Below are 26,262 nucleotides of genomic sequence, written 5' to 3'. Positions count from 1 at the left end.
GTATTGGCATCTTTATGAGAATGCTCTTACTACCAGACTGTCACCAGTGACAAGACATTTCTCTTTTTTTGAAACAGTTGAGAAATCTGTAGATTAAGATGAGTAGTTTTCAAATGGCAGAATGAACTTCTCCTTGCTCCCACGCAAGTTTGCTTCATATCATGGAGTTAATTAACATGACATTCACCACATTAATTGGTGGTTAGACTTGCTTTTCTCAATACTGTAATGGCATTGTGCAAAGGTACTGTTCCAGGGGGTAGTGTATAAAAGCAAAAATTCATAGTTATAATGACCTCCTGTAACTGTCTTGCCTTTCTGATTGAGTGTAAGAGCTCTCAAAGCCCTCCAGAGCCTGTGCAAGATCTTCCCAGAACCCAGTATGCAAAGTGAAGGAAAGGGGAAAGAGCTTCTTAAGCTCTCCACCTTGCTTTCTGGGCTCTGCTTTGGAGGCTCCCACAAGATCTCAGATGGCCCCTTCCAACAGTTGCTCACATGCCTTTTATTTTTGGGGGTCAAGCACATAAAGCTGTGATTGCATAAGTAAAATCCATGTAAGTTGTATCCCTACTCTATTTTGTTAATCAAGTCTTCAAACACTGTGTGTTTTAAACATTTTATTTTTGTTTTTAAATATTTGATTATGTACATGCAATAGTGAAATGAGTAGAATTTGTTGTATTACACTGTAACTTTCATTTCCTTACTTTTATAATGCTTTTTAAAGAACTGAAGAAGCCTTCAATCATTTATCTGCATACCCCTTCCCTGGGTTCTGTTTCTTTGGGTGGTGCTGGAGTGTGGAGGGATGCTGGAAAGAGCATTGCAGTGGCTATTAATATGGGGAGGTAGGGAAAAGCACAAATTGCTTTGTCAGTTATGGTGCTGCAGTATTACTGAGCCAAAATTTAACAGTAATAGCCAACTCCCTTGACATTGTGCTGTTTTCAATAGTATCTTTACTTGCCAAGCATAGTTTACTCTGTGCAACAGCCTGTTGCTTTTGAAAATGATATATACAGAAGATGTGCCTTTAGCTTTTTAATTTAGGTAATTGCCAAAATGTGCTTTTTTGTCTATGTTGGGCTGTGTAACAGAAAACCTGTTGTGTTTTTCTACATTTAAGTCGCCTGACTGGTGAAGAGGGAAAAGAATTTGCATCTGAAGTTGGGAAACTCTTCCCTCAGCTCTACAAGATATTTAAGGTGTGTATTTAAAATTGTATGGTTTTTAGTAAATCCTCTTTTTAATAAGTATCCCATTCCATGTATAAAGGATACTGAGCCCTTGCCTTTCCCTTTCTGCTATTAACATTCTCCCCCACACTCCAACCTGGTAGTTGCTACTCCCCAGTGGTAATGACTACTACTTTTCCTTACCATACTAGGTTTGTCATAGACTTTTCTTTTTACACTTCATGTGCAATAAACTTGGTAGGACTAGCAGTTGACAGAAGTAGCATGTGGGCAGCCCTGGCAAAACCTCCAGAGCAGCAGCAGGTGGTGGTGGTGAGGTTTGTCAGCTGACAGGCATGCACAATCCTTGTCCATGGCTGAAACTAAATGTCAAAGTTGAATTCAGCTGGTCCTGTTTTTCTTCTATTTAAGCAAAGCTAAGAGATCCATCCTGGTAAATTGTTGGCGATTTTGTTCATAGGCCCTTATCAGAAGTAGACCTCTATCGTTTAGTGGGAGTTGCCTCAGCAGCTCACCAGCCATGTTAGAAACGGCTTCTGAAACTATATATCCATGAGAGAGAAGGAAAGAGGCAAGGAGCAGCTTTTTACGTGGCATTATGGAATGCTAAGATTTGGAGATCCTGTATGTTAAGATCAGCTTTGGAAGCTGCTGTTCACATGGATCAGGTTAGGTTGGTGGCACAAGAGATAGGGCCCTTCATGGTAGAAGGGAAACTGTTGGAGTCTAATGTAGCTGGACTCTGGAGCTCAGAATGGAGAAGCAGTTAGCCAATAAACTAGCTTTTGTATCTGAGGGTGTAGCATATACTATATTTTTTAAAGCAACCAAAAATAGTAGCTGTTTTGCTTTTTATTGACACAATTTAAAAATTCTGAACCATTGCAATTATTTGTCAATAAGTGTTTTCAACATGAGTTAAAACTTTATTCCTTCTTTTTGTAGACATATATTCCTACTGAAAATTCAGAATTGAGCAGTGCAGCCTTGCAAGCCTTAGGATTCTGTGTGTTTAACTCAAAGACTGCTGCTTTGCTATGTGGTAAACAATTTTTTATTCTGTTTCAAAAATTAATAAAAAAATTTTATTCTGTTTCAAAAATTAATAAAAATTAATAAATAATTTTACAGATGGACTGCCAGCAGTATCATAAATATCAATAGAATAAAATATATGTGGTATTGTACTGTACGTAATACTATTCATATCATGCTATTTAGCTCTCTGGCCTGGTGTTACAATGTGACTGAATTGCTACAAGTTTCAATGACTGTAACTCTGGCCCAGTTTTTTGCGACCTGAGTCTGGCAAGAAGACATAGCTTCTGGTTTCAGCATTCTTCAGTGCCTTGTTCTGGGTCTGCAAATATTAGAATCTGTTACCCCTTTTATATCATCGTCATGTGTGTCTGTCTTATTTCAGAACACAAAAGCCGCAGTGGCTTAGAATGAGTGAGGACTGCATTAGTTCCTTCCCTACTGAGTTTGTGATACTAGGCATAAACAGATTCATGACCATTGTATCATTTTCAAGCTTCCCCCATTTTTTACCATACTGAAAAATGCCATTTACCTTTTTCTACAGAATCAGAAATACAGGAGTTGCTGTCAATAGTGAACAGTGTTGCTATAAAGGCTGTGGACAAAAACACTCGCACAAGAGCACTTTGGGTGATCTCTAAGCAGTCTTTTCCTTCTGATACTGTTGGAAAGCTGGTGAGTGTTCTCTGTCCCATCTCCTACAAATAACATTTTGTTAAACTAACATGTTCAGTCACCCACATCTCATTTGTGTTTCAGGTACCCAGTATTATTGGTATGTTAGAAACAGTGCTGAATAAAGGAGACTTGCATTCCATGGTGGTTGAATATGAAGCATTAAATGTTATTATACGGTATGTATCAGGTGTTAAATTGTTGAGCAAGTGTGTTAGAAGTGAGGAAGAAAAAACTCTTCAGTAACATCTTGGTCAGATAAAAAATCAGGGTACATGCTTAGAAAACAGCTTGCACTCTGGTGGTTATTTCTCAAGTCACGAGGGCTATTATATTAGGTCATTGTTGTAGATGGTGAATACCATTTGCTGTTGTTGCAATATTGTAAATGTTGGTATTTCTCTATTGTATGGTTTGCTCTCTGCTGCATCTGCTTCCCAACTTTCTAGGAAACCCTAGAATTAGCTCAGTTGGTTAGAGCGTACCACTGCTAATGCCAAGTTTGCAGGTTCAATCCCCATACAGGCCACCTGCATATTCCTGCATGTGAAATGAGGGTGCACCAATGACAGTGCACCAATGACAGTGCACTACAGGGAAGATTTGTAGTGGTGGCCAGACTGTCTTTTCTTACTGTTACTGATCTTCTCCTTGAGAAGCCTTTTGAGACACTCTCCAGTTACTCAGAACACAGTGTGATAGACACTGGTGAAGAAGACCAGTCATTGTTAACTACGCAATGTTTCTGACAAACCTTGGTCATACTGACAAATATATCTGAACTTAGGCTCATAGAACAGGCTCCATCCCACATGGAAGAACAGGCTGTAAAGTGGGCAAAGCTGATTATCCCTTTGGTTGTCCACTCTGCTCATAAAGTGCAGTTAAGAGGTGCTACTGCATTGGAGATGGGAGTGCCACTTTTACTTCAGAAGCAACAGGAGGTGGCAGCAGTCACTGAAGAACTTATGACTACGGTAAGGAAGGCAAACATGTTATTTTTAAAAGGATGGGTTTTTTGTTTTTTTAGAATTCTACATATTTGCTTAAGGGCCCTGTCCACTCATATGACTCCCTACTCCTAGTTTTGCATATATACTTGCAATTTTATTTTATGATGTCATAATTGCATATGAAATACTACTATCTTCAGGGCATGAAGGTGAGAGCCCTCTCCCTCATCACTCCCACGCCCTCCAGCAAGTATTCAGTGTCATTGCGCCTCTGAAAATTGGCTGTTTTGGTTAATAGCTGTCAGTAGACCTACCTTTCACTTTATTTTCAATCCCTAGTCTATTAATCCCTAGCACAGAATTTGCTCTTTCACCGCTGATGCACACACAGTTGACATTTTTATAGCCACCACAAACCCAAAATGTCTTCCATAGTTAGTCACTGCCACATCAAGTGGGGTCAATGGGTGGGTGAAAGGGGGGGGGAAAGATGGAGGGGGGGAGTCATACAAAGTAATTTAGTGTTGGGTTATTTTTATAAATGTTGTTTGTACCCTTGCAGAAAATAATCCCAGAACTCCAAAAACTATTCGCATCAAAAAATGAAACATATGTTTTGAAACTTTGGCCTCTGTTTGTTAAGCTGCTTGGCAAAGTAAGTTGGACATTGATTTCTCTTGTTTCAGCTACTGTAGGTGCTGATGATATGGATACACTAACTGCATAAAACAATATTTTACTCTTCCAGGCGCTTCATCGTAGCGGAAGCTTTATCAATTCATTGCTGCAATTAGAAGAACTAGGATTTCGTAGTGGGTCACCGATGGTAAAGAAAATAGCTTTCATTGCATGGAAGAGTCTGATTGATAACTTTGCTCTAAATCCAGGTAGACTAAAATACTAAGCAATTTTGACTTACTTCATTAGCCTGCTGAATTAGAAAAAAGAAAATAATTGTGCACCCTCATGTGATCTACTTCCTGTTTGGGAGCAAGTTCTGTTGATTGCTGTTGAATTAATTCTAATGGGGTGCTTGAGATCTCTGTTTCAATTTAGTAGCAACTTGTGTGTGCAAGTGAAAACAGTGGGGGAGTTGTTAAATGCTGCACTCGGGGCACCCATCATGTCAATAGTTAGTCTCTATACATGTGAGAGTGACGTCTGGCCCTTTTGAATATGCTGTACATATCTTGCTGCATCAATAACAAACACAGCCAGCAGTGTGCCACCAACAGGTAGACTTTTGCTTTTTTTTTTGGTGAAAAGGGACCAAAGGTTACCTTCACATGCATAAATAAAAGCAGGAGTTAGAATCATGGAATTGTAGAGTTGGAAGGGACCATGAGTGTCAGCTATTCCAACTGCCTGTAATGCAGGGATCTTTTACCCAAGGTGGGGCTCAAACCTACGACCCCAAGATTAAGAGTCTTATGCTGTACCAGCCCGGCTGAATTAAGTTGCTACACAAATACATGTGAAATTCTTAGGAATGTTTGTAATGGAAAAAGTGGCCACATAGCCACTTCCTTAGGTACAAGAGCTGCCACAGCCCTTTTACAGGTGTTTCTCTCTGCATGATTTGAGCCTTGTGCCAGACCCACACAAATGCTATCCATATATTAGGGAAAGATCTGAAAGGGAGATTCCTGCTGTCTTTCCCATGAGCTGGAGCTCTGTGTTATAGAATTATTATCCAGTGGAACCTCATGTTACGTACCGTCTTCCTTACGAGTGCCTCGAGTTACGAGCTCCACTGACCCAGAAGTAGATGCCCCTAGTTGCGAACGTTGTCCTGGGATGCAAGTGGAAGTTGAGCGCTGGTGGTGCAGCAGCAGTGGGAGGCGCCATTAGCGAAAGCACGCCTCATGTTAAGAATGGTTTTGGGTTACAAACAGACCTCTGGAACGAATTAAGTTCATAACTGGAGGTACCACTGTATAGTTTAAAAGTGTGCTGGCAAATATCTACTCATCTGCATTTTTAATGAAGGGATCCAGAAATGACTATAAGTAAAAAATTTTTTGTTAAAAAACCCATCAAATACTTCCAAAGATTTTGGATACTTTGGAAAAGGTGAGTAGGTTCAAACCTCTGTGTTGCATCCCTGATTTCACAAATAAGTAAACAAGTAATAATCAAGTCGTTGTGGTTTTGACAAAAAAGTTCACCTGAAGTTGAAGCCACAATTCCTCTTTTGAGTTTGAAAACTGATTTTAACTTTAAATCACATGTAACAAAACCAATTTTCATTTTCTTCCCCCAAGAAATCTTGTGCAGTGCAAAAAGGCTGAAATTGCTAATGCAACCACTGAGTTCCATTCACGTGAGAACAGAAGCTCTGGCACTGACAAAGCTAGAGGTCTGGTGGTATTTACTGATGAGGTTGGGACCTCATCTCCCAGCCCACTTCGAACAGGTAATCTCATCTTTTATATTAACGCTAATATTAACACTAGTTAAAGCAGGTTTCCCAAAATGTTCTTAGCTTTGTTTTCTCTTATTTGACTTGTGCATTAACTTCATTGGGTCTAGTCTGATTAGGACTAGTATTGAATACCACCCTTACCTGCATAATGGAGAATTAATAGTTATGATATGTCAAGTAGTTGTTAGGAACAGATAAGACATAAGAGACCAAAGTTCAACTCTCAATTCAGTCATGAAGTTCACAGGATGATCTTGGGCCAGTTACTGTATCTCAGCCTAACCTTCCTCACAGGGTGGTTGTGAGGCTAAAACAGAAAGAAGTATAGCCATGTAAATCTTGAACTACTTGGAGAAAAGGTGGGATATAAATGTAATGAATATGTGATTAAAGCTGATCTGCAGAAACCATTAAACCAGAGTACTTGGATTTATGCTGATTTTAGTTCATTTGAGCTGGCTGAACTAGTTTGTGGGTGGCATTTAATATTAGTGCCCAAATGCATCACTGTTGCCTCTTACTGTCGAAACTATGGAGCCTTAAGCACACTTACTACGACCATGGAGCTACAAGTACAGCTGAAGTCTGTACCTTATTTTCATTCATGTGCAGAGGCTGGCAATACTGGATTTTACCTACATTATCCTAGTGCTAGATAAAGACTTAGTAGATTCCTACATGGAAGTCTGTTGTTTGTTCAGGCAGTTTAGCCCCAACCTGTTAAGTTGCTTCTGTTTGTGCCTCATGCTTTTTTTTTCCTTTTAGGTTTGTGTGCCATTGATTCAGAGCACTTTAAGCTTAGATTCCGTTCTACAAGGAAATTCATCACGGTTAGCTATTAACCAGAGTTTACTAACACCGGGTTCTGCACACAAATCAGGTAGGAGGGAAATCCCTTTCTGACTATGATTCAGATGCAACAAATCTGAAATCTAAATATTCAAATACTGTGTTTTATATCATGGGGTTACATATGCATGGAGTTATCCTTAGCACCACCTACCCTGTTGTAATGGATATATTTCAGTTTGTACAGCCTCATATGGAAAGGTTCTTCAGTATGCGTACTTAAAAATTTGTCTTTTTTGCACATTTGTTGCATCTGAATCATATCTCCAGTGTATTAAACTATAAGATTCTGTGGCTACAGTTTTTAAGAGCTCTTGCAATTACTTCTCTAAAACAAATGTTCAGACTACATGTAAAGCTTTGAGATTAGCAGCATAGTCTGAGCCTGTTTTTGAAATAGAAGTCATGGTTAAGTCTTTTGATCTCCCCTCCCCCAAAAACCATTTGTTTATATATCATTTTTGTGTTTTTCCGTGTATATAAAAGTTTCTGTGGTTCAAGTAATGTACTACTGGTTTTATTTAGGTGCTTTCCCCAATGGAACCCCTGCAAATCAAAGGATGAGCCTGAGTTCTAGTACAGGAGTTACAGCCATTCCATCAATTCAGCTTCTAGGAATCGAAATGCTACTTCACTTTTTCATGGGACCAGAAGTTTTGACGTTTTCCAAAGAAAACAACATTGCACTTAGTTTAGGTAATGTTATACATTTTTTGGAAAGTTCAAGCAGCTTATAATACTACAACACAAGTCTATGCTGCTAGCTGCTCTGACAATTGATAAGAATGATAGAACTTGTGCTTTCTCTTCCCACTTAGAACCTCTTCAGCACTCAGTAATCACCAGTCCTTCATTCTTCTGTAAGCATGCCAGCACATTCATAAAGGCAGTTCAGGATGGCTTCATTGCAGTTGGAAAAGATGCTTCTGGTAAGATTATCCCCCCCCCCCCCCAAGAATATTGCTTCATGCTATGCAAGTTGATAGAAAGGATTCTTCTAAATGGACAGTAGTCAAAACTTGATTTATCTAGCTCTTCATTGGGTTATTAATTTGCCCTTAATTCATTCTCTGTCTTGCAGATACTAGTCTAAGTGCTATATGGAAGGCAATGATTCGTTTTGTGAAAGGGGCAATTGAATCAGGTAAGTGGATATACAGTGGTGCCTCGCAAGACGAAATTAATTCGTTCCGTGAGTCTCTTCGTCTAGCGGTTTTTTCGTCTTGCGAAGCAACCCTATTGGCGGATTAGCGCTATTAGCGGTTTAGCGGCTATTAAAGGCTTAGCAGATTAGCGGATTAGCTGCTAAAAGGCTATTAGCGGTTTAGCGGCTTAGAAAAAGGGGGTGGGGAGCGGAAAAAAATCTCAAGACTCGCAAGACACTTTCGTCTTGCGAAGCAAGCCCATAAGGAAATTCGTCCTGCGAAGCGCATTGAAAAACGGAAAACCCTTTCGTCTAGCGGGTTTTCCGTCTTGCGAGGCATTCGACTTGCGGGGCACCACTGTATTAATGTTCTGGTGTAGACTATAATAAAAGCTTATGAGGATTATTGGAAAGTAAGAGTGTGAACAAGTAAGTGCACCATCCAGGTAAAAGTATTCTAGGCATGAAGAACCTGGCTCTAACACTCAGTGTCCAGGAACTGGTGCTAACTTAAACTGAGTAACAAATGATAGAGTTGAAAGACAAATACGTTTTTCAGTTCTGCTTACAGCTGAGTCTAAACAAATTGGTAGAACATTTAACATGAACAAAGTGAATTCCAGGCCACTATTTCTAAACAGCAATAATTTACCTGAAAGCAGAACTCAGTTTAAATCTTGTAGCAAGAGTATTAATGCAGCTCTGTCCTTTAAGGTGGGCAATGCTGCAGGTTTTGCAAGACCAAATTGTATTCAAGGCCTAATTTTGCATCGCTTGTTTTTAGGGAGCAAGAGAGAACGGCAAAGCTCAGACGTACTCACTATGTTACTTCAGGCCTTAAAAAACATTGTTGTGTCAAATGAACTATCTGTATTAAAGTCAATGGTAAGTTGTTTATTATAGTCTATAAGTGTTTATATAGCTATTAAATTGTGATAAGAGGTGGCATATCTACAGATTATGATCTCTGAACTGGTCCCATTGGACATTGTTTGGGTCAGCATTTGCTCTGGTGAGTAGCGCTTGCTTCCAATGCTGATACTCATTAAGCTAATGTGCAATGCAGCACTCGCTGCTTAGTTGGCACAGGATTTTCAAGCTAAGTATTGTTGGAATTGGTCTTTCCAGTCTTGTAGATCACTGCTTCTGTTAATCCTTGATTTCCTCTTTGTACCCCATAACCTCATGAAACAAGATGAAGGTTTTTTCTTCATGTTTACAGATAAGGTTTAGTATTCATGCTATGTAACTATTATAGATAAATAACTATGTTTCGTTTCCTCCTTTAGTCCCTGATAGAAATCACAATCAAAGAACTGCCTCTAAAAGTACTAGGATCCCCAGCCTATCAGGTTGCTGACATGGATCTTCTGAATGTAAGTGGGCTGTGTGTGTGTGTGTGTGTGTGTGTGTGTGTGTGTATAAAGCTTATCCTACCCATCATGTCACTTGTACAATATATAATAGGCAGATGACCTTTGTTCTGTAGTAAGAACTAGTAAGACGCGTGTATGCTTTAGCTAGAAATGTTTCTGAGTATTTATGTATACTATAGCATAGTATATAAGGAGCCTGACTCCTTTTCTTTGAGTAGTGACCATACCAGAAAATACTGGCAGGAGTCGGATGGAGGGCTCCCTGTTTAAAACATTAACTATTTTAGCCTAAGATGCCAAGGTTCTGTTAGTAAGAAAAGCTGGAAAGAGAGATATTGACATTTCTAGGGCGCAACAAAATACAATATGTCTTGAATATAAAAAAGGTAAAGGTACCCCTGACCGTTAGGTCCAGTCACGGATGACTCTGGGGTTGCGTACTCATCTCGCTTTATTGGCCAAGGGAGCCAGTTTACAGCTTCCGGTTCATGTGGCCAGCATGACTAAGCCGCTTTGGGCGGACCAGAGCAGCACACAGAAACGCCGTTTACTTTCCTGCCGGAGTGGTACCTATTTATCTACTTGCACTTTGACGTGCTTTTGAACTGCTAGGTGGACAGGAGCTGGGACAGAGCAATGGAAACCTACCCCATTGCAGGATTTCAAAACACCGAGCTTCTGATTGGCAAGCCCTAGTCTCTGTGGTTTAGACCACAGCGCAACCCGCGGCCCTTGAATATACCAGTTTCTTAATCATAAGCTGAATGTGTATCTGATTGTAGCATCAGGTGTAGCATTTCTGAGATCAGAGATCATAAATAGATTGTTGTAGCTGATTAATAGCCATTTAAGGGCTTCAGGTTTTTCCCACTAGCTCTCTTTCTTTGAAAAATTTCTTTCCAAAAGTCTTATACAAGGTGTGACCGGAAAGTTTGGTGAATGGTCACAGAAATTGGACAGCGAGAAATATTCAAACATACATGCCTTGCAGGCCTTCAAAGTAGGCCCCCTCTGATACAACGCACCATTGACAATGTTCGTAGAACTGTTGGAAACTTCTGGAGAAGTCCTCTTTTCGTACTGCTTTCAGTTCCCTCGTCACAGCAGCTTGGACGTGTGAAATGTTGGAAAATCTGTGCGCTTTCAGTCAGATTTCAGTTTTGGAAAAAGAAATCCGGTGGGGCCATATCTGGAGAATATGGAGGGTGGGACAACTCAGTAACATCAGTAATGATTTCACACAGAATATGCAATTCCTCCGCCATCATTCAGATGGACGAACGCTGATCCCACATCAAGAACTCACAAACTCTCTCGAAATTTGCTGCTGTTAGGCTCGTTGATGGTCTGCCAGACAGGGTCATCTTCGATGGTTTCCTGCCCTTCACAGAAATGCTTAAACTACTCATACACTGTCTTTCGAGTTACAGCTTCATCTCCATACACAATTGTGAGCATTTTGTGGGTTTCCGATGCTTGATTGTATGTTCAAATATTTCTAGCTGTCTGATTTCTGTGACCATTCACTGAACTTTCCAGTCACACTTTGTAATTGCATATGAGTACAGTGAACACAGATCACATCTCGGGATTGAATCATTTAGCAATGATCTGTTCCTTGAAACTGAAACATAATTGTTGACTCCTATAGCTTAATCCAGCGAACAGGTGTTGTTGATGCTTATACGGGATAGAATACATAAGACAGAATAGAGCCATATATTTCTGAAATATTGCCAAACATAGCAGACTTGTTGAATAAGTACTGTGGCTTTTTTCCTTGCCAGGGGACTCCAGCATTGTTTTTAATTCAGCTTTCTTTTCATGAAGATCTGTTGAAATGCTATGTTCAAGATGAAAGGTAGGTACTAAGAGCAAAGCTTTTCTATACCCTGGTATTTATATATCCTAATATCTGAATTCATTTGGGCTGATCTGATTACCATAATTTTCTGCTTTAAAATGTAACATATTTTTCTTTCCCTCCTCAATCTATAAGTCAAAGTTATTACAACTTTGTTGAATGATGTAGTTGCTAAATAATTTGAAGTTGCTGAGTGTTGCTTCTGTTTTCTTTTAAATCAGGTTTTTCTTGAACTATGAATCACTTGTAGCAAGTGTTTTGTCTGGCCCTACATCTCCTCTGACTTTTAGTGAGTCTGTATTCACAATTGTCAACCAAAGCTCAAAGTATCTGGAAAATAAGGAACATCTCTGGAGAATGTGGAGTATTATAGTTAACCCCTTAACTGAGTGGATCAACCAGGTACAGTGTGTTGGTTCTACCTAAATGACTATACATGGAAATACCAAAGAATGTACATGCTGGAATTGCATTTTAAAAGTATAGTGTCTGTAAAATGATCTCGGATCCAGTCAGGCACAAAAAGACAAAAAGACAGAATTCCCATGTGTCTCAATGATGATGCATGTCTAGAGTAAAAGTGAAAAATATTTTAGAAAAACAAAGCTAAGGATACCAGGTTTCTTTGAGTGTATAAAGTTCAGTTGTTTTTTTCCCTTTAGACAAATGAAGTAAATCAAGGTGATGCTTTGGAACATAATTTCAATGCACTTTACAGTGCATTGTTGCTCCCTGTGAATACCATATTCCCATGTTCTGAATTTCCACAGGTAAGAAACTATTGGATATTTTTTTAAAAAAAGAAAGAAGTGTGCGTAGCAGTAATCTTAGACCAGAAAGTACTGTGATCTCTGCTTCTTTTCTTTCATTACAGCCTACAATGAAAACATTGCTCCGTTCCTGGTCAGAGCTCTATAGAGCATTTGCCCGTTGTGCTTTGCTGGTAGCAACAGCAGAAGATAATCTATGCTGTGAAGAACTCTGTGCTAAAATAATATCTGGATTAGAAGATGAAGCAGATATTGTAAGTACAGAGATCTGTGCGGGAGGCAAGTTCGCAACCCGCAGCGCCGCGTCTGCACACACGCAGGTTGCGATTCGGCGCTTCTGCGCATGCGCGATTTAGTGGTTCTGCACATGCGCGAGCACCAAAATCCAGAAGTAACCTGTTCCGGTACTTCGGGTTTGGCACAGTGCACAACCCAAAGCATCTGTAACCCGAGGTATGGCTGTATAGGCTGCTCTTAATACAAAATATGGTTGGTGCTTATGTAAAATCCTATCCCTTGTCTTTCATTCTATGTGGTAAATATATTTCTTTTCTTTCAGAATCAGTCCATGTTGGATGGCCTCGCTCACATCACGTCAGTTATGGTTGACTGCATCAATTTTGCACCTTATGGCACTAAATACCAACCATCAAATAGATGTAAGGATAATAAGTGGAATCTGCAACTAAAAGTTGCATTGGGGAGTGGTTCATTCCATTCCTTCTCCTGATTTTCTGATGCTTCCTCTCTCTTCCCTCACCTCCACACCTGGTCAGTCAGCTTTTCTTGCCCAGTGAGCCAGCTCAGTCCTCATTTGACTGTTTCAGGATTTCCCCCCCTCAGTGTTTTTTTCCCTCAAGGTTTTTTTGTGCTTCTGCATCGTTGGGGTTTCCTTATTCCTGCTACCTTCTTCTTGTGCTTGAGTGTTGTTTTCTTAGGCTATGTAAGAATCTGCATTCATAATATTGTTTTCAAATGTATCTAGGCTTCATGTATTATGAAGCAGAGAGCTGCTGAGTTGCTGTACATGTTTGGTCGGTTTACTGTTTTGACAGTTGAATTGATTATGTTGATTAAGAGCTGTGCTCAGACTTCCAGTAACAAGTTTCTTAAAGTTGTATAGAAACGTGTTGTTTGGTAGTTTGACATAAATTCTGAAGCCTCTACTGAAGTCAGCAGTGCGGTGAACTATTAAAGTTAGTCTGGGTTAAGTTCTTCAGCTGTGCTATTAAATACTTTAAGTAAAATGCTTGTCATGATGGGAGGCAGGGTATGTGTGGAGTGGGGGGTCTTGAAACTTGCAAGGAGTCCCTGGGGTGTATGTGTGTGCACCATTCCCTTACATGGGAGAATAGGCTTTCTTGCTGTATTGCCCTCCTCCTTTGGAAGGGCTGTTGCACATGGTTAAGAGGTGAGCAGGCCATTAGGATCACATGTACGTTTCCCTCCTGTGAAGATTCCTTCATCCTATCCCATTGCCCTTAATCATCTGCTGTGATGTTAATTACAGCTACTTCATGTTCTAGAATTTAAAATATGGGAACAGAAAAGGGAAGGGAGTACACGATCTCCATATGAACTCTTAACCCTGTACAAGGAATATAGCTGTAGTATTGAATAACACTCTCAATATTCGGCATGTTCCAACGGAAAGGGAAAGGAGGAATGTTATTTATAAATAGATGCAGGTGTGGTGGTCCTTGCTATTTAAACCTTAACTTTAATATAAACTACCTTAATTGCTAAAATAAATGTTGTCAACTTAACATACTGATCCTTAGCCCCACAGATACCTGCAGACTGGTCCAAAAAGAAAAAAGATCCCCTTGGCAAGCTGTCGTCCTTAATTAAACTTTTGGTGATACTAGTAAACTCACTTCAGATGATTGTGTCCAAGGAATCCAGCCCTGAAAGAAAGACCTCTATCAGCACTTCCGTTATTGGTGCTCTTCAAAATATCATTGGCCACATCTCCCTACCTTCAGTCATCAGACCTCTGTTCAGAACTATTGCGAAACCGTTATCAGCATTTTATGAAAAAATAAAGTGAGTGCTCTGCTATATAGCTATGCAGTACTGACTTTGCAGTTGTATACTACTTTGGTTACTATGGCTAACTTGTTTCATACATGTGATTGAAATAGCTTAGGAAACCTATATGGCTATACCACTAGTCCAGTGATGTTCCAGAGGTACTTTATTGATGCTACATTGAGAGTTGGATAGCAGCTTACGTAGCACCTTGATGCAAAAGTTCCATTTGCAATCTGCAATCAGATTTATTAATTTGAAATTTTGCTTTTACAGCTGTTTTTAAAAATATATTTAACACAAGTATTAACTGCAGAGAGCACACAGTTTTAAGAGATGTCATTTCCTATGACACAGAAGGGGGAGCGATACTTTTTTTAAAAAAATGATGCCTCCTTAAGAGATGTGTGCTTCATCCAAAAATAATAAAATTCACCACTTGCTTCAGAGTTACCTTTCTATCAATATACAAGTTTGGTCAGTAGGCCGAAGCTCATCATTGATCAAACTGAGAGTTGCTTAATTGAGTGATAGCCCTAAAAGCTACAGGAGGCTAGAATCAACTGCTTACTGAAAATTCACTCTTGGCAGCCTTGATTTGGTTGGCTATTTGATGTGTCCCAAAATGGTGTGTTTCTTTAAATGTGTATAAATGTTATGGCTATGATAAAATTACAATACTATCCAGTTTTTGAGTTTTTTCCTATATTGAGCTTCCTCCTGCGATTGATTGATTGATTGACTGCCCTTCCTCTTAGCATAAAGGGGAGGTCGCAGCTTTAAAAACATTATTGAAAACAATTTTAAACTATAAAAATAAGGTAGGTCCTATATTGTACCTTATCTGACAGAATCTATTTTTAAGACTAATTGTACGCCTGAGGGCAGGCATAGTCTTAAAACTTTTTTTGTAAGCTACTCCCAGAGCTTTTTTTGGCTAAGGGGATATGAATGCTGTAACCAGTAAATAAAGAAATAAAGAAGCAGAGGTTATTCCTTATATGAATACTCATCAGTTATCTCCTTTCCCCCATCAGGTCCACTAATGCATCTAAAGTGACCAATGGGCTCAACAACAAGGTAATTTGGACTGGTGGTGGTGGGAAGCTTTTCTGTCTCTTGAATACGTTTTTTAATACCATGCAGCCTAGTAGCATAATTCCATAAAAGGAGCTGCCCTTGCACATAGTGTATAGTGTGTGTGTGTTTTACCAGCATCTCTGTTGTGCTACCACAGACTTCGCTAGTTCCTCATAATTAAGTGGGTGTTGCATGATTAAACCCAGGCAAGGAATTGCCTAATCAGTGCATGGAGTTTGGGGAGGGGAAAAAACTTGTAGTAAATAATTGCTTCATTGTGCATTATTTGGGTCTAGTGTAGGATTTTGCCATGATCTCCTGTGCCATCTAGCCTAGAGAATAGGGCTCCGGGGTTGTAAACAGCGTTCCAAGAACTTCCTTATATTATTGGCCTTCTTGCTTTAAGTTTTACATTGTAACTAAGTAGACAATGCTTACCCCATTATCTGCTGTTAACACCTTTTGCAGCTATAACCTTTTTGATACATTTTTTAATTCTATTTTCCAGTTTGAAAAGTTATTGGCAGAAAGTATTAGTTGTTTTCAGTCTTCCTATGCTGGATCCTTTGACAGTGAGCTGCTGCAAGAGCTTTCTCCGTTGCTGTGCATAATGCTTTTGCACAAGAATAAACAGCTACGTAGTCAAGCAGCTCAGTTCTGGAATGCAACATTTGGTAAAGCTGTAGTGCTGACATACCCAGAAGAATTAAAGTAAGAATTTTGTAGCTTGTGATATACCTATAGACTTGTGGACAAACTCATTACTTGTGTAGAGCCCCATCCCAGCTCACGGCCAATCTTAAAAGCATTCTTATCCATTTTCCAGTCTGCTAAACATGAAGCACTTCTATCGGAAGCATTTTGTTGGGGGAACTTGAAAAACGGTAGATGCATATGAAAACAACTATATCATAACTGTCCTGAGATGGGGTTGTGTCACTATGACAGTTCCTTTAATTAAAAACCAGAAGAACTCTTTAGACCATACTTCCTCAACCTCGGCCCTCCAGATGTTTTGAGACTACAATTCCCATCTTCCCTGACCACTGGTCCTGCTAGCGAGGGATCATGGGAGTTGTAGGCCAAAAACATCTGGAGGGCCAAGGTTGAGGAAGCCTGCTTTAGACGCTGCAAATCTGAGCAGAAGAATGGGTAGAGGAAAGGGTGGTTTAACCCTGCCTCTTGTGTAAGCCTTCCTGTACAAAATTTCATGTAAGGACTTCAAATGGAATTTTTTTCACTAGAACTGCTTTCTCCTTTTCTCTATCACTCCTCTGGTCAAGCTTATAAATACCAGGTACCTTCTAGTGGTTCTTTTTGGTTGGGGAAAGGTTGGTGTTGACTGACTGCTAATTACTTCTGATTTGGGATTAATGAAGTAACTTGTACAACAGAAGCAAAGTAATAGTATTGTTTGTCCTCCAGAATTTCATATTTCACTTGGCGTTTCACACAATAAACTAGTATAGAATTCATATACAGACAATCAAAACAGGTGAAAGTTTTGCATAATGTTTGGGTTTGGATATAGAATACCAAGCTGCATCATCTTGAAAATGCATTGTAGCTAGCAACTCAAAGCTTCATTCTTTGCTTATAAGTTTTCAAGTGTAAACATGGTCCCAAAAACTAATTGTTCCAAGTCTGAATATCGGATTCAAAGATTTTAAATGCAACTTTCATGATTGCTTCCTTTCAGATGTGTTTTGAGCCAAGCCAAGCAAAAAAATTTACTCTCGTTGCCTGGCTTTGAAAACACGGACATAGTGGGAGAATGTAACGGGACATGCTCTGATTCTGTAAGTATTAGGGTTTGGCATTGGTTGTAGTAAACCCTTTTATTTTTCTGAGTAAATAGGTCAAAGTGCACACCTTCATTCAGTTTACAATTGCTAAAGTAGGAGTGTGGTGGGGTTTTTTTGTTTATTAAAGGTAGTTGCAGATAAATCTGTGGAGAAACTTAGTTGACAGCACTTCTGACAATCTGAGTTGGTGAAACTAGGACCTCTTCTTCCCACATGAACTTCGTTTATCTGAGACTTTTCTCTGTGTGTCCCTCCAAGAGAGATGCAGAAGGTGTCGGCATGAGAACAGACCCCCTCAGTGGTGGGTCCCCATTTATGAAATGCTCTCAATGTGGCAAGCAATAACATTTCTTTTCCACCAAACCTTTGGCCTTTAATTATCTTTGGCCTCATTCAGTGATGGGCTTTCTTAGTCCTGCCCTTCTATGAATGTGTTTTTAGTTTTCACTTTTAGTTTCATGTTGTTCTTCAGCTATGTGCTATTTTTGTAAGTCACTTTGAGTTACTTTTCATTAAAAAGCAACTGAAGAAATAATAATAATAAATTTATATTTATGCCACCCATCTGACTGGGTGAGCCCAGCCATTCTGTGGTAATAGTACATTACTCTTATTAAATTGTAGTTTAATAGTAAGAACTACAGTAAGAACTCAATTAAGGTATTATAATACTCTTATTAAATTTTAATTTTGTTACAGCAAACAGAGAATTCCCAGTGGGATGCAAAGATAAGTGGAATAGAAGTAAATCTTAGTGGGAAAAGAGACTCCTTGCTGGCACAGACCAATGAACTAAAGCAGAAAAGTATTAATTCCCCTGTAACACCTTCAAAGGTAAGACATCAGTTCATTAAATGAAATGGTTTCTTATTGGCACTTACATCTCCAGCAATAATACCCAGTTTTTTTCTATTCTAAGCATCAGTTATTTTTCTTGTTGATAAGGAGAGCTGAATCATGTAAGTATGGGACTCACTTGAAGATTGCAGTGGAATTTGCAATTGATTATAGACAGAATCCCCAGATGTGAACAGAAACCATTTTCACTCAGCCACAGCTCAAGGTTTACAGCATTGTCTGATATGTACTGTTAGTGTTCATAAGCTGCAAATTATTTACACTCTTTTATTTTTACTTTTTCTCATGAAGCAGATGAAACTAGAAAACTCGCTGACAAAGACAAATCGAAAAAACTTGCTCCTGGAAGAGGAAAATACGGTTGACTTTGTGTTTATTCCTCCAGAAACAAAAGAGAGAGTGTTGACAGAGCACCAAAAAGAAGTGCTAAGAACTAAAAGGTTTGTAACTTAGTAACTTAAGAGTCAAGAAATGCACATTTTCTGTGTGCCACCAGGTCTGAAACTTTCTAGGTAGCTCATCTCCTTCATTGCCAAGAGCTGGCAGAAGAAGAGCTTCCAAGTTGGTCCCACTTCCTCTGCCCAGCTAGGTTCAGTAACCAATAAGGGAGCTTATTGCAACCCTGGGTAGAATGGTTCCTACACAGGGCCCTAGAGCAAGCCTTCAAATTTGAACAGTTGCTAGCTTAAAATGCCATTCTTTATCAAATGTATTAGGACTACTCATTTTATTGGAATGTTGACCAGTTCTATTTTTTGCAGGATTGATATTCCTACAATGTACAATAATCTTGATGCATCCCAAGATACTACCTTGTTTTCCCAGTATACACAGAGCCAGGAAGATTATCCGTAAGTATTAGGGACCAACAGTGCTTTGAAATGTAAAATGTTTGAATTTTCCGTGCATCTAAATAAGTCACCTTTATTTTAGGGATAAGCCAGCCTCTGTGGATATGAAGGAAGAATCTGAGAAGGAAGAGAACAAAACAATGCCCCAGGTATCTTCATATGTTGACAGTTGCTGGGAATTGATAGTAATGGATTTTTTTTTAAAAAAAAAAATCTTTATAAAGGACTTAAAGGGAAAGGGATGTAGCATATAGCTGGAGTAAAGCACATGTAGCTGGTGACACATATCCTTACCAAGTGTCAAACTAACAGCCACAAAAAGGTTTATATTGACATCTGAAACATTATTGAAGTACATTGGATGGCTTTTACTTCCTTTTTGAGTGAAGGCATAAGCCTATCTGCACCCTGCCATGGTGCCTTGGGATGTATGGGTTGCTTCAGGCCTTCCATTATAGAAAGTGCATAGTCTATACTTGAAGGACTGTCACCAGTTTCTAGTTGGAACAAATGACTAGATTTTTGAAGCTAGCAAACTGTTTTAGTGAATAATTGGAACTGTCAACCCCTCCCCCTGCACACGTTTTGCTGGATTTTCCTGCATGTTCTTACCTGGAACAAATCCTGGAATTGCAAAAAACACAAATTAAATTGTAATGCTTGCAATTTTGGTAAAATAACAGGAAAAGTATCCAAAGTGATTAAGTGATAAGACTTTTTCTTTCTTTCTTTTGTTTCTTTACGATAACTGTTGGACAAGGATATGGCCTGAAGGTGCATGCTGTAGTAACTTTGCTGTAGTTAAATAGATCTGGCTGTTTGGATGCCTAGAACTGGCACATAATAATGCCTTGAGTTTCGAGGAAAGGTGGGGTGTGAAGTAGGCAGTATAGTCAAAAAATGTATAATGACACTAAGCTATTTTCAATGCAGGATGAAAAAGCAGCGAGTGACTTGCTTGGCATTGCCCATGAAGTAACTGAAAGTGGGAAGGCAGATGTACTTCCAGAGGACAATAATTCCACCAGTGCTGAACAGCTTACCACTTTTGGCAAACAGAGCTTAGATCTAAATTGTGAGAAATTGGAAACATGTGCTCCTAAATCAGTTCCAGGGGAGACTTCAGTATTGGATTGTTCTCTAAATGAATGTACCTCTAATGTCAGCAGCTGCAGCTCTGCTTCTAGTGATGTCATCTCAGGAACCCCACAGCCTGTAAGCAGAAGACAGTCTTTCATAACTCTGGAAAAATTTAGTAGTTCAGAAAACAGACCATTCAGTCCTACAACTTTCACTGTGTCTGGAACATCTGCAAGTACTCCTTTATTAGCCAAACAGGAATGCATGATTGCTTCAGATGCTTCTTTCAAAGGAATTCCAGATGTGGAGAATAATAACACCTTCAAACACAAAGTGGAAAAAGCCACCCCCAGGCCTAAAAGGTCAAACCTAGAAATCTTAGGTGCACTGGAGACTTATGTCAAAGTCAAAAGATTGAAAGATGAAAATAAGGCTAATTCAAAATTGCAACCTGAAAGTACACTTGGGATTAAAAAGTCAAGCCTTAGGCAAAATAAAACAAATAATTCAGAAGAAGAAAAATCAAAGATATCACAGTTGCAACAGGAGAAAAATATGCAAGAGTCTCCTGCCAACCTTGTACAAGATAAGTGTGAATTGCCTGGTGAAATACAAGAACCAGAATATTTGCTAGACATCCCTTCTCAAGTTTCTGAGTTGAATGCAGTAGGATGTACAATAGAAAATAAACAAATTTTGGACAATGTTGCAGAGACCAAAGCAGGAGAAAACTTAGATTCTAAAGAGAATACCCCTCCAGAGCTGACTTTAGCAGCAGCTACAATATCTAATGTTGGCCAAAGTCCACAAGTTTCACCTCATCCAAAAGCGTTAAGACGTTCTTTAAGACGAAAACCAGAAACTGCAGAAGGAGCTTCAGGTAGTCCAGACAAAGAGAACAGTCAACAGAAAAAAGATGGGCGTAAAGATGGTGAAAAGGTTCTGCCAAAGAAGATTTCACAAAGTAAAGAGGCTTCTGCACAAAAGCAAAAATCTGTTCCTGATAAAACAATAGATGCACAAGGAGGTATAAAGAAAGAAATCAATGTACATGGGAGCAGGACTGCAGAAGGTACGATCTTGAAGGACTCCCATGTTTCAAGAACTATCCAAGAGGAAACCAGCATAACTAATGAAAAATCTGAAGGAAGTCAATCATCTGACATCAGTGACTTGCAAGATTCTGTTCCAGAAACAACTGGTGAGAAACCTAAAGGGTTTCCACGGTATCAGACAAGAAGAACCTCACAGGGATTACTTACCAGTATAGAAAACTCTGAGTCTGATAGTTCTGAAACAAGAGAAGAAGGAACCAAGAGGAAAAGGTTAGGAAGATCGAAAAATAAAAGTAGTTCACTTGAAAGCAGTTCAATTGAAAGCCAGGTGAAGGAAGTGCTAGAAAGCCAAGAGTTTCATGCAAAACCTGCAACAGAAATCCAGACCATGCCACCAGAAAATAAAGATGTAATGCATTCTGATGAACACATGGAAATACCATTACTGTCTGGTGTTACTGGTCAAGAGAGAGAGAGAACTACCCTTCCACTTAGTGAATGTTCAGGACTTGAGCAAGATATGGACACTTCCCTTTGTAGAGACTCTTCAGATACAGAGAGAACTGCTGCCAGAATGCTGACACGCTCCACTTCAGAGTCAGCTCTAGAAAGCAGGCAGAGAACAACAGCTATGGATAAATGTTCTGATTCCCCTGCCAAAGGTTTGGAAAGTGGTGCTTATACTGCTGCTATCAGTGTCTCTTCTTCACCTGAGAAGTCTTCAGAGACAAGTGAATGTCAGCACAAAAGAAGCAAGCGGACAAGGAAATCAAAGAGCTGTAACTGCTGTGGTGATCAGCCATCTCCACTGTTGGGAAAGTCTATCACTGAAATAAAAAAAGAAAGTAGCCCAAAAAAAGAAGGTAGCCCAAAAAAAGAAGGTAGCCCAGAACTAAAGTTAAAAGAGTCTAAAAAGATGGCTAATAAATCAACAATGGCTTTGCCAAGCATTCCTGCTGCTGCTGATTCTCAGTTTGCTGAAAGGCTCAATATGGAACCTTGTGCAGCGAGCACACCACTGTCCTCCATTAGCAATTCTTCTGCCCTGAAAGATTCACACGAGGGTATCCGATCTGAAGAGGATTTGCTAGGAGGTGACACTCCAAAAGAGGAACTCAAGAAATCATCCCGTGTCAAAGATGAGAGTGACACATCTGTTGCAGAAAATCTGGATTGTGTTGGCTTGGCTGAAGCAACTTCAGAACCAAGTTCAGTAGACTCTGATTCAGTAGAACACATTGTTCAGTGTCTATCCTTAAAAGCAGACACAGACCCAGGTGCTGTAAAAACGGGAGATAGTAATCAAAATGGTCATCCAGAAGGTAGGACTGACGTAGAGATGAGTGTGAACCAACCTGAAGAAATAAAGGCCAGCGAAACAAAAGGTGACATTGTTCAGAATGTTGTAGACAAGACACCAGTATCTGTAACAGAGGTACCAGAACTTCAAGAACAGGATGCAGAAAGCGATATAGCCAGCAGATCAGTAGAACATGAAATCTCAGCCTTGGTACAGAAGGAAAATAGCTCAGATTCCCCTCTAAAGTTTCAGGAAATTTATGCTCTTTCTGTAGCCAAGATTAGTGAAAGCCCTAATGGAGTGCAGGCACGCTGTATTTGGTCTCCATCAGCTTCTCCCTCTACCAGCATTTTAAAGAGAGGTGTAAAAAGACAAAAAGAAGAAGATTCTCCATCACCTGCAAACAAGGTACTTGAAGTGGCTTTTTAAAATTTATATGTGAATATCTCCGTATTGGGACGCGGGTGGCGCTGTGGGTTAAAGCCTAGGGCTTGCCAATCGAAAGGTCGGTGGTTCGAATCCCCGCGGTGGGGTGTGCTCCCGCTGTTCGGTCCCAGCACCTGCCAACCTAGCAGTTCGAAAGCACCCCTGGGTGCAAATAGATAAATAGGGACCGCTTACTAGCGGGAAGGTAAACAGCGTTTCCGTGTGCGGCTCTGGCTCGCCAGAGCAGCGATGTCATGCTGGCCACGTGACCCGGAAGTGTCTTCGGACAGCGCTGGCCCTTGGCCTCTTTGAGTGAGATGGGCGCACAACCCTAGAGTCTGTCAAGACTGGCCTGTACAGGCAGGGGTACCTTTACCTTTATCTCCGTATTGGATCTATATCCTTTATACAGTTCAGTATCCATTTCTTCCTTAATAAGAGCTAAAACCTACAAAATCTCCATGATTTTTTCATATCTCCCTTCCTTTTAAGGCTTTTTTTTTTTTCTTTTATACCCCGCCCTCCCCGGCCAGAACTGGGCTCAGGGCGGCTAACACCAATAAAATTACAATAAAATGTAATAGAAAAAGAAAACTCAGTTAATTAAAATACAGGTTAAAAATACAATTTAAAATGCAGCCTCATTTTAGTAGTAGCCTTTTAAATCTTTGTGGAGGAAATGTCTTTTGTCAATTCAGAAGCTTCTTTTTTGCTTGTAAGAGATTAAGCTGCTTATCTTAACATAATGTATCTAACTTACCTAGAAATCTGGGCATCTGTTATAGCAACACCTGTAAACTCAGTGGTGCAACTTAGAATACGGAATATCCTGTATTCCCAAATACCCAGCTCCCACACACTGTGCCTTGAATTGTGACCATTCTTAGTCAGTGTTGCACACTGTTTCTACTGATGCCTCACTCCGTGTATCATTTAAAACCATCTACTAGCATTTGATGTTTATCACCATTTGCTCCACAGTCAGGCTTCTGGATTGCTTCATACTAGAGTTTTTCATTCCTACGAACAAAATTGTGTTCAGGTTCTGCTTTCAGGCTATCCATAGGCACCTGCCTACTTTATATTGCATTTATCTGATTTTGTGTGTGTTGTGTTTTCATTGTATTTTGTACATTGGCCTGAGATATGTGTGGCAGGCGATTAATAAATAATAGTTTTTGTAATTAGTAGTCACTGCACTCACCAATGTGAAATATCTCAAATATTGCTGAAATCTGCCAGTTTATCTCATTCAAACCAGAGATTAATGTAGATCAGTAGGTCTCAAAAGTGCAGTATAGTTCACAACCAGATCTGAACATGAGAAATGCATAATTTATTCTTTTTAGGGAGCCACATGTCTCCTGTGTTACCCAGACGTAGACAGTTGTGCAGTTTCTTACAGGATATCCTATATATGTCTACTGAGCTATAGAGTGGAAACTCATGCAAAGTATTGCATTGCAACTCAAGTCTACTATGTTAAAATTATGTCACTTGCCATTGCAGGCTCACTCCCTTTTCCTAGTCACGACTAGTAGAACTTATTTTTGCTTTAGGGATTTCCCCCCTTTTGTTAAAGATGTGCACTTAGGCACACTTTGAGGACCTCTTATGGTATATTGTATGGGTCTAAATCAGCTGTACTGACTTAATGCTTCTTTCTATATCATGTTTGTCAGTCTTGTTTTGAAAATATATGAATGCTAACTACTTTGCAGAAAAAAATCAATTTCCCTTGAAAATCAGTCAACACTTTGTGGCTTTGGTATATCTTTATTGTATAAGACCTTGTTCTTAAAAATCCATTGAATTTCTATGAACAGAGCCGACGAGTTTCCTTTGCCAATCCGATCTACCAGGAAGAATTGGCAGATGACATTGATAGGCGAAGTCCTGTGGTTAGAACCCATTCTTCTAATGGTTCTCAGTCTTTCCGAAGTATTAAATCTTCACCTAACCACCAAGCCAAGGTAATATCTGGATTTCTCTTATTTTATTTTTACTGAGAGAATGATCTCTGCGACATTGAAGAACATGGCAATAAACTAAGCTGCATATAATCATACAAAAGAGTTAAGGCTTGGATTTTGAGGTCTCTGTGCACAAGTAGAAAGCCTTTTCTGCTCCTCCCTCCATCCTAATTTAGCTGTTTGTGCCCCACCAGAAACCACTCCTGTAGGTCAGTGGACCTTCCAGAGCAGTATGTGATGTGACATCTGCTGGTGGTGGGGAACCACCCACTTGTGTGGGATTATATGATTATTTTCGGCTCTACTTTCAGGGAAGTAACAATGGCAGGGTAACATGTCATTTTCTTAAATGTGGTTCACTAATTTAGTTCACTGAAGAAGTATTGGCTATCGATAGTATGATCCATTCCTTTGAACTAGTTTTTGTCCCATTTTAGGCAAATGATTTTAATAAGACTAGTCATAAGGTGTTAGGTAATTCCTATGATCCTGAGAGAGCTTTTTTCCTCTTTTCCTATCCAGCTTATTACTACTCCAACCAAAGGATCTCTGTCCCCAGGATCTCGTAGCCATAAATATAAGAGCTCAAAGAAGTGTTTAGTAAGATTTGCTTCGGCTTTATGTATATCTTCTCCATTTTCTCCTGTATTCAGCTTTTAAACTTAGTCAAATTAATAATTTTCTGTATTATTTAAGATCACAGAAATGGTCAAGGAGCCACTACCAAGTCCTACAGAATGCATATATCCTGCGTTAGTGGGCTGTAAAGCGCCTGTCGACACAATTTTGCCTCAGATTACTTCAAATATTTGGTAAGTAGGAAGTCACTGGGAAAGATTCCTGTGTCAAATATTGAAGTATTATTGACAAAGAAGATTGCTTGGGGGGTATGGGGGAAGGAAAGGGTATCTTCAAGGTGCAATTATTTTAATTAATTAATTTCTATACCTCCTTTCATCCAAGGATATTTGCAAAATAAAAGCAGAAAAATACCGTATTTTTCCGTGTAGAAGAAGATGCCTTTTGCTTAAAAAAAATTAGGGAGAAATTGAGTGTCTTATACGTGAATAGTGAATGCAGAGGGGGTACGTGTGATTAATGGCAGCAGCAAGCTGGAGATTTGCAGCAGCAATTGGGCAGGTGATTGGTGGCTGCGGCAAGGCCTGCTGGCGATTGGCTGTGGCTGCAGCAATTCGGCAGGTGATTGGCGGCTGCGGCAAGTGAGCGGGTGGGCTGTTGGTGGAAGTGAGCAGGCAGACAATTGGTGGCTGTGGCAAGGTGTGTGATCAGCAGTGGCAGGCAGATGGGTGAGCGATTGGCGGAAGTGACCTCCCCTACCCCCCATAAAAGCTAAATAACTTAATTTCTTAATTTTGGGTTTAAAATGTACTTATACATGTCTTATACATGGGGGCATCTTATACACGGAAAAATATGGTACATAACATAGTAACAACAACAAAAACACCTCCCACTGTGTGCACTGTTTAAAGGGGCATAGATTGTATAA

At 39.7% G+C, this 26,262-nt stretch overlaps 1 protein-coding gene across 3 annotated transcripts in view; it reads left to right on the top strand.

Moving 5' to 3' along the window:
- Positions 1–26,262, top strand: part of RIF1 (replication timing regulatory factor 1) — a 35,850-nt gene that overhangs the window by 5,218 nt on the left and 4,370 nt on the right. For 2 of the 3 annotated variants that reach the window (XM_083404488.1, XM_083404490.1), the window contains exons 2-32: positions 1,127–1,205; positions 2,142–2,238; positions 2,782–2,912; positions 2,997–3,091; positions 3,700–3,889; positions 4,428–4,520; positions 4,614–4,752; positions 6,130–6,281; positions 7,056–7,170; positions 7,665–7,835; positions 7,958–8,068; positions 8,221–8,283; positions 9,068–9,168; positions 9,573–9,659; positions 11,447–11,520; positions 11,745–11,925; positions 12,186–12,293; positions 12,398–12,547; positions 12,853–12,952; positions 14,075–14,339; positions 15,362–15,404; positions 15,913–16,115; positions 17,104–17,203; positions 17,909–18,043; positions 18,359–18,507; positions 18,829–18,918; positions 19,001–19,067; positions 19,852–22,761; positions 24,606–24,752; positions 25,275–25,352; positions 25,449–25,564. In XM_083404488.1, coding sequence (XP_083260614.1) covers positions 1,127–1,205; positions 2,142–2,238; positions 2,782–2,912; positions 2,997–3,091; positions 3,700–3,889; positions 4,428–4,520; positions 4,614–4,752; positions 6,130–6,281; positions 7,056–7,170; positions 7,665–7,835; positions 7,958–8,068; positions 8,221–8,283; positions 9,068–9,168; positions 9,573–9,659; positions 11,447–11,520; positions 11,745–11,925; positions 12,186–12,293; positions 12,398–12,547; positions 12,853–12,952; positions 14,075–14,339; positions 15,362–15,404; positions 15,913–16,115; positions 17,104–17,203; positions 17,909–18,043; positions 18,359–18,507; positions 18,829–18,918; positions 19,001–19,067; positions 19,852–22,761; positions 24,606–24,752; positions 25,275–25,352; positions 25,449–25,564 — 6,540 coding nt within the window. The remainder of the gene's footprint in view (positions 1–1,126; positions 1,206–2,141; positions 2,239–2,781; positions 2,913–2,996; positions 3,092–3,699; positions 3,890–4,427; positions 4,521–4,613; positions 4,753–6,129; positions 6,282–7,055; positions 7,171–7,664; positions 7,836–7,957; positions 8,069–8,220; positions 8,284–9,067; positions 9,169–9,572; positions 9,660–11,446; positions 11,521–11,744; positions 11,926–12,185; positions 12,294–12,397; positions 12,548–12,852; positions 12,953–14,074; positions 14,340–15,361; positions 15,405–15,912; positions 16,116–17,103; positions 17,204–17,908; positions 18,044–18,358; positions 18,508–18,828; positions 18,919–19,000; positions 19,068–19,851; positions 22,762–24,605; positions 24,753–25,274; positions 25,353–25,448; positions 25,565–26,262) is intronic. The other variant, XM_083404489.1, reaches the window with a different exon arrangement.

This window comes from Podarcis tiliguerta (genome assembly GCF_965153285.1).
Source record: "Podarcis tiliguerta genome assembly, chromosome: 1".
Classification (NCBI taxonomy): domain Eukaryota; kingdom Metazoa; phylum Chordata; class Lepidosauria; order Squamata; family Lacertidae; genus Podarcis; species Podarcis tiliguerta.
This window is presented reverse-complemented; position numbering and strand designations above follow the sequence as displayed.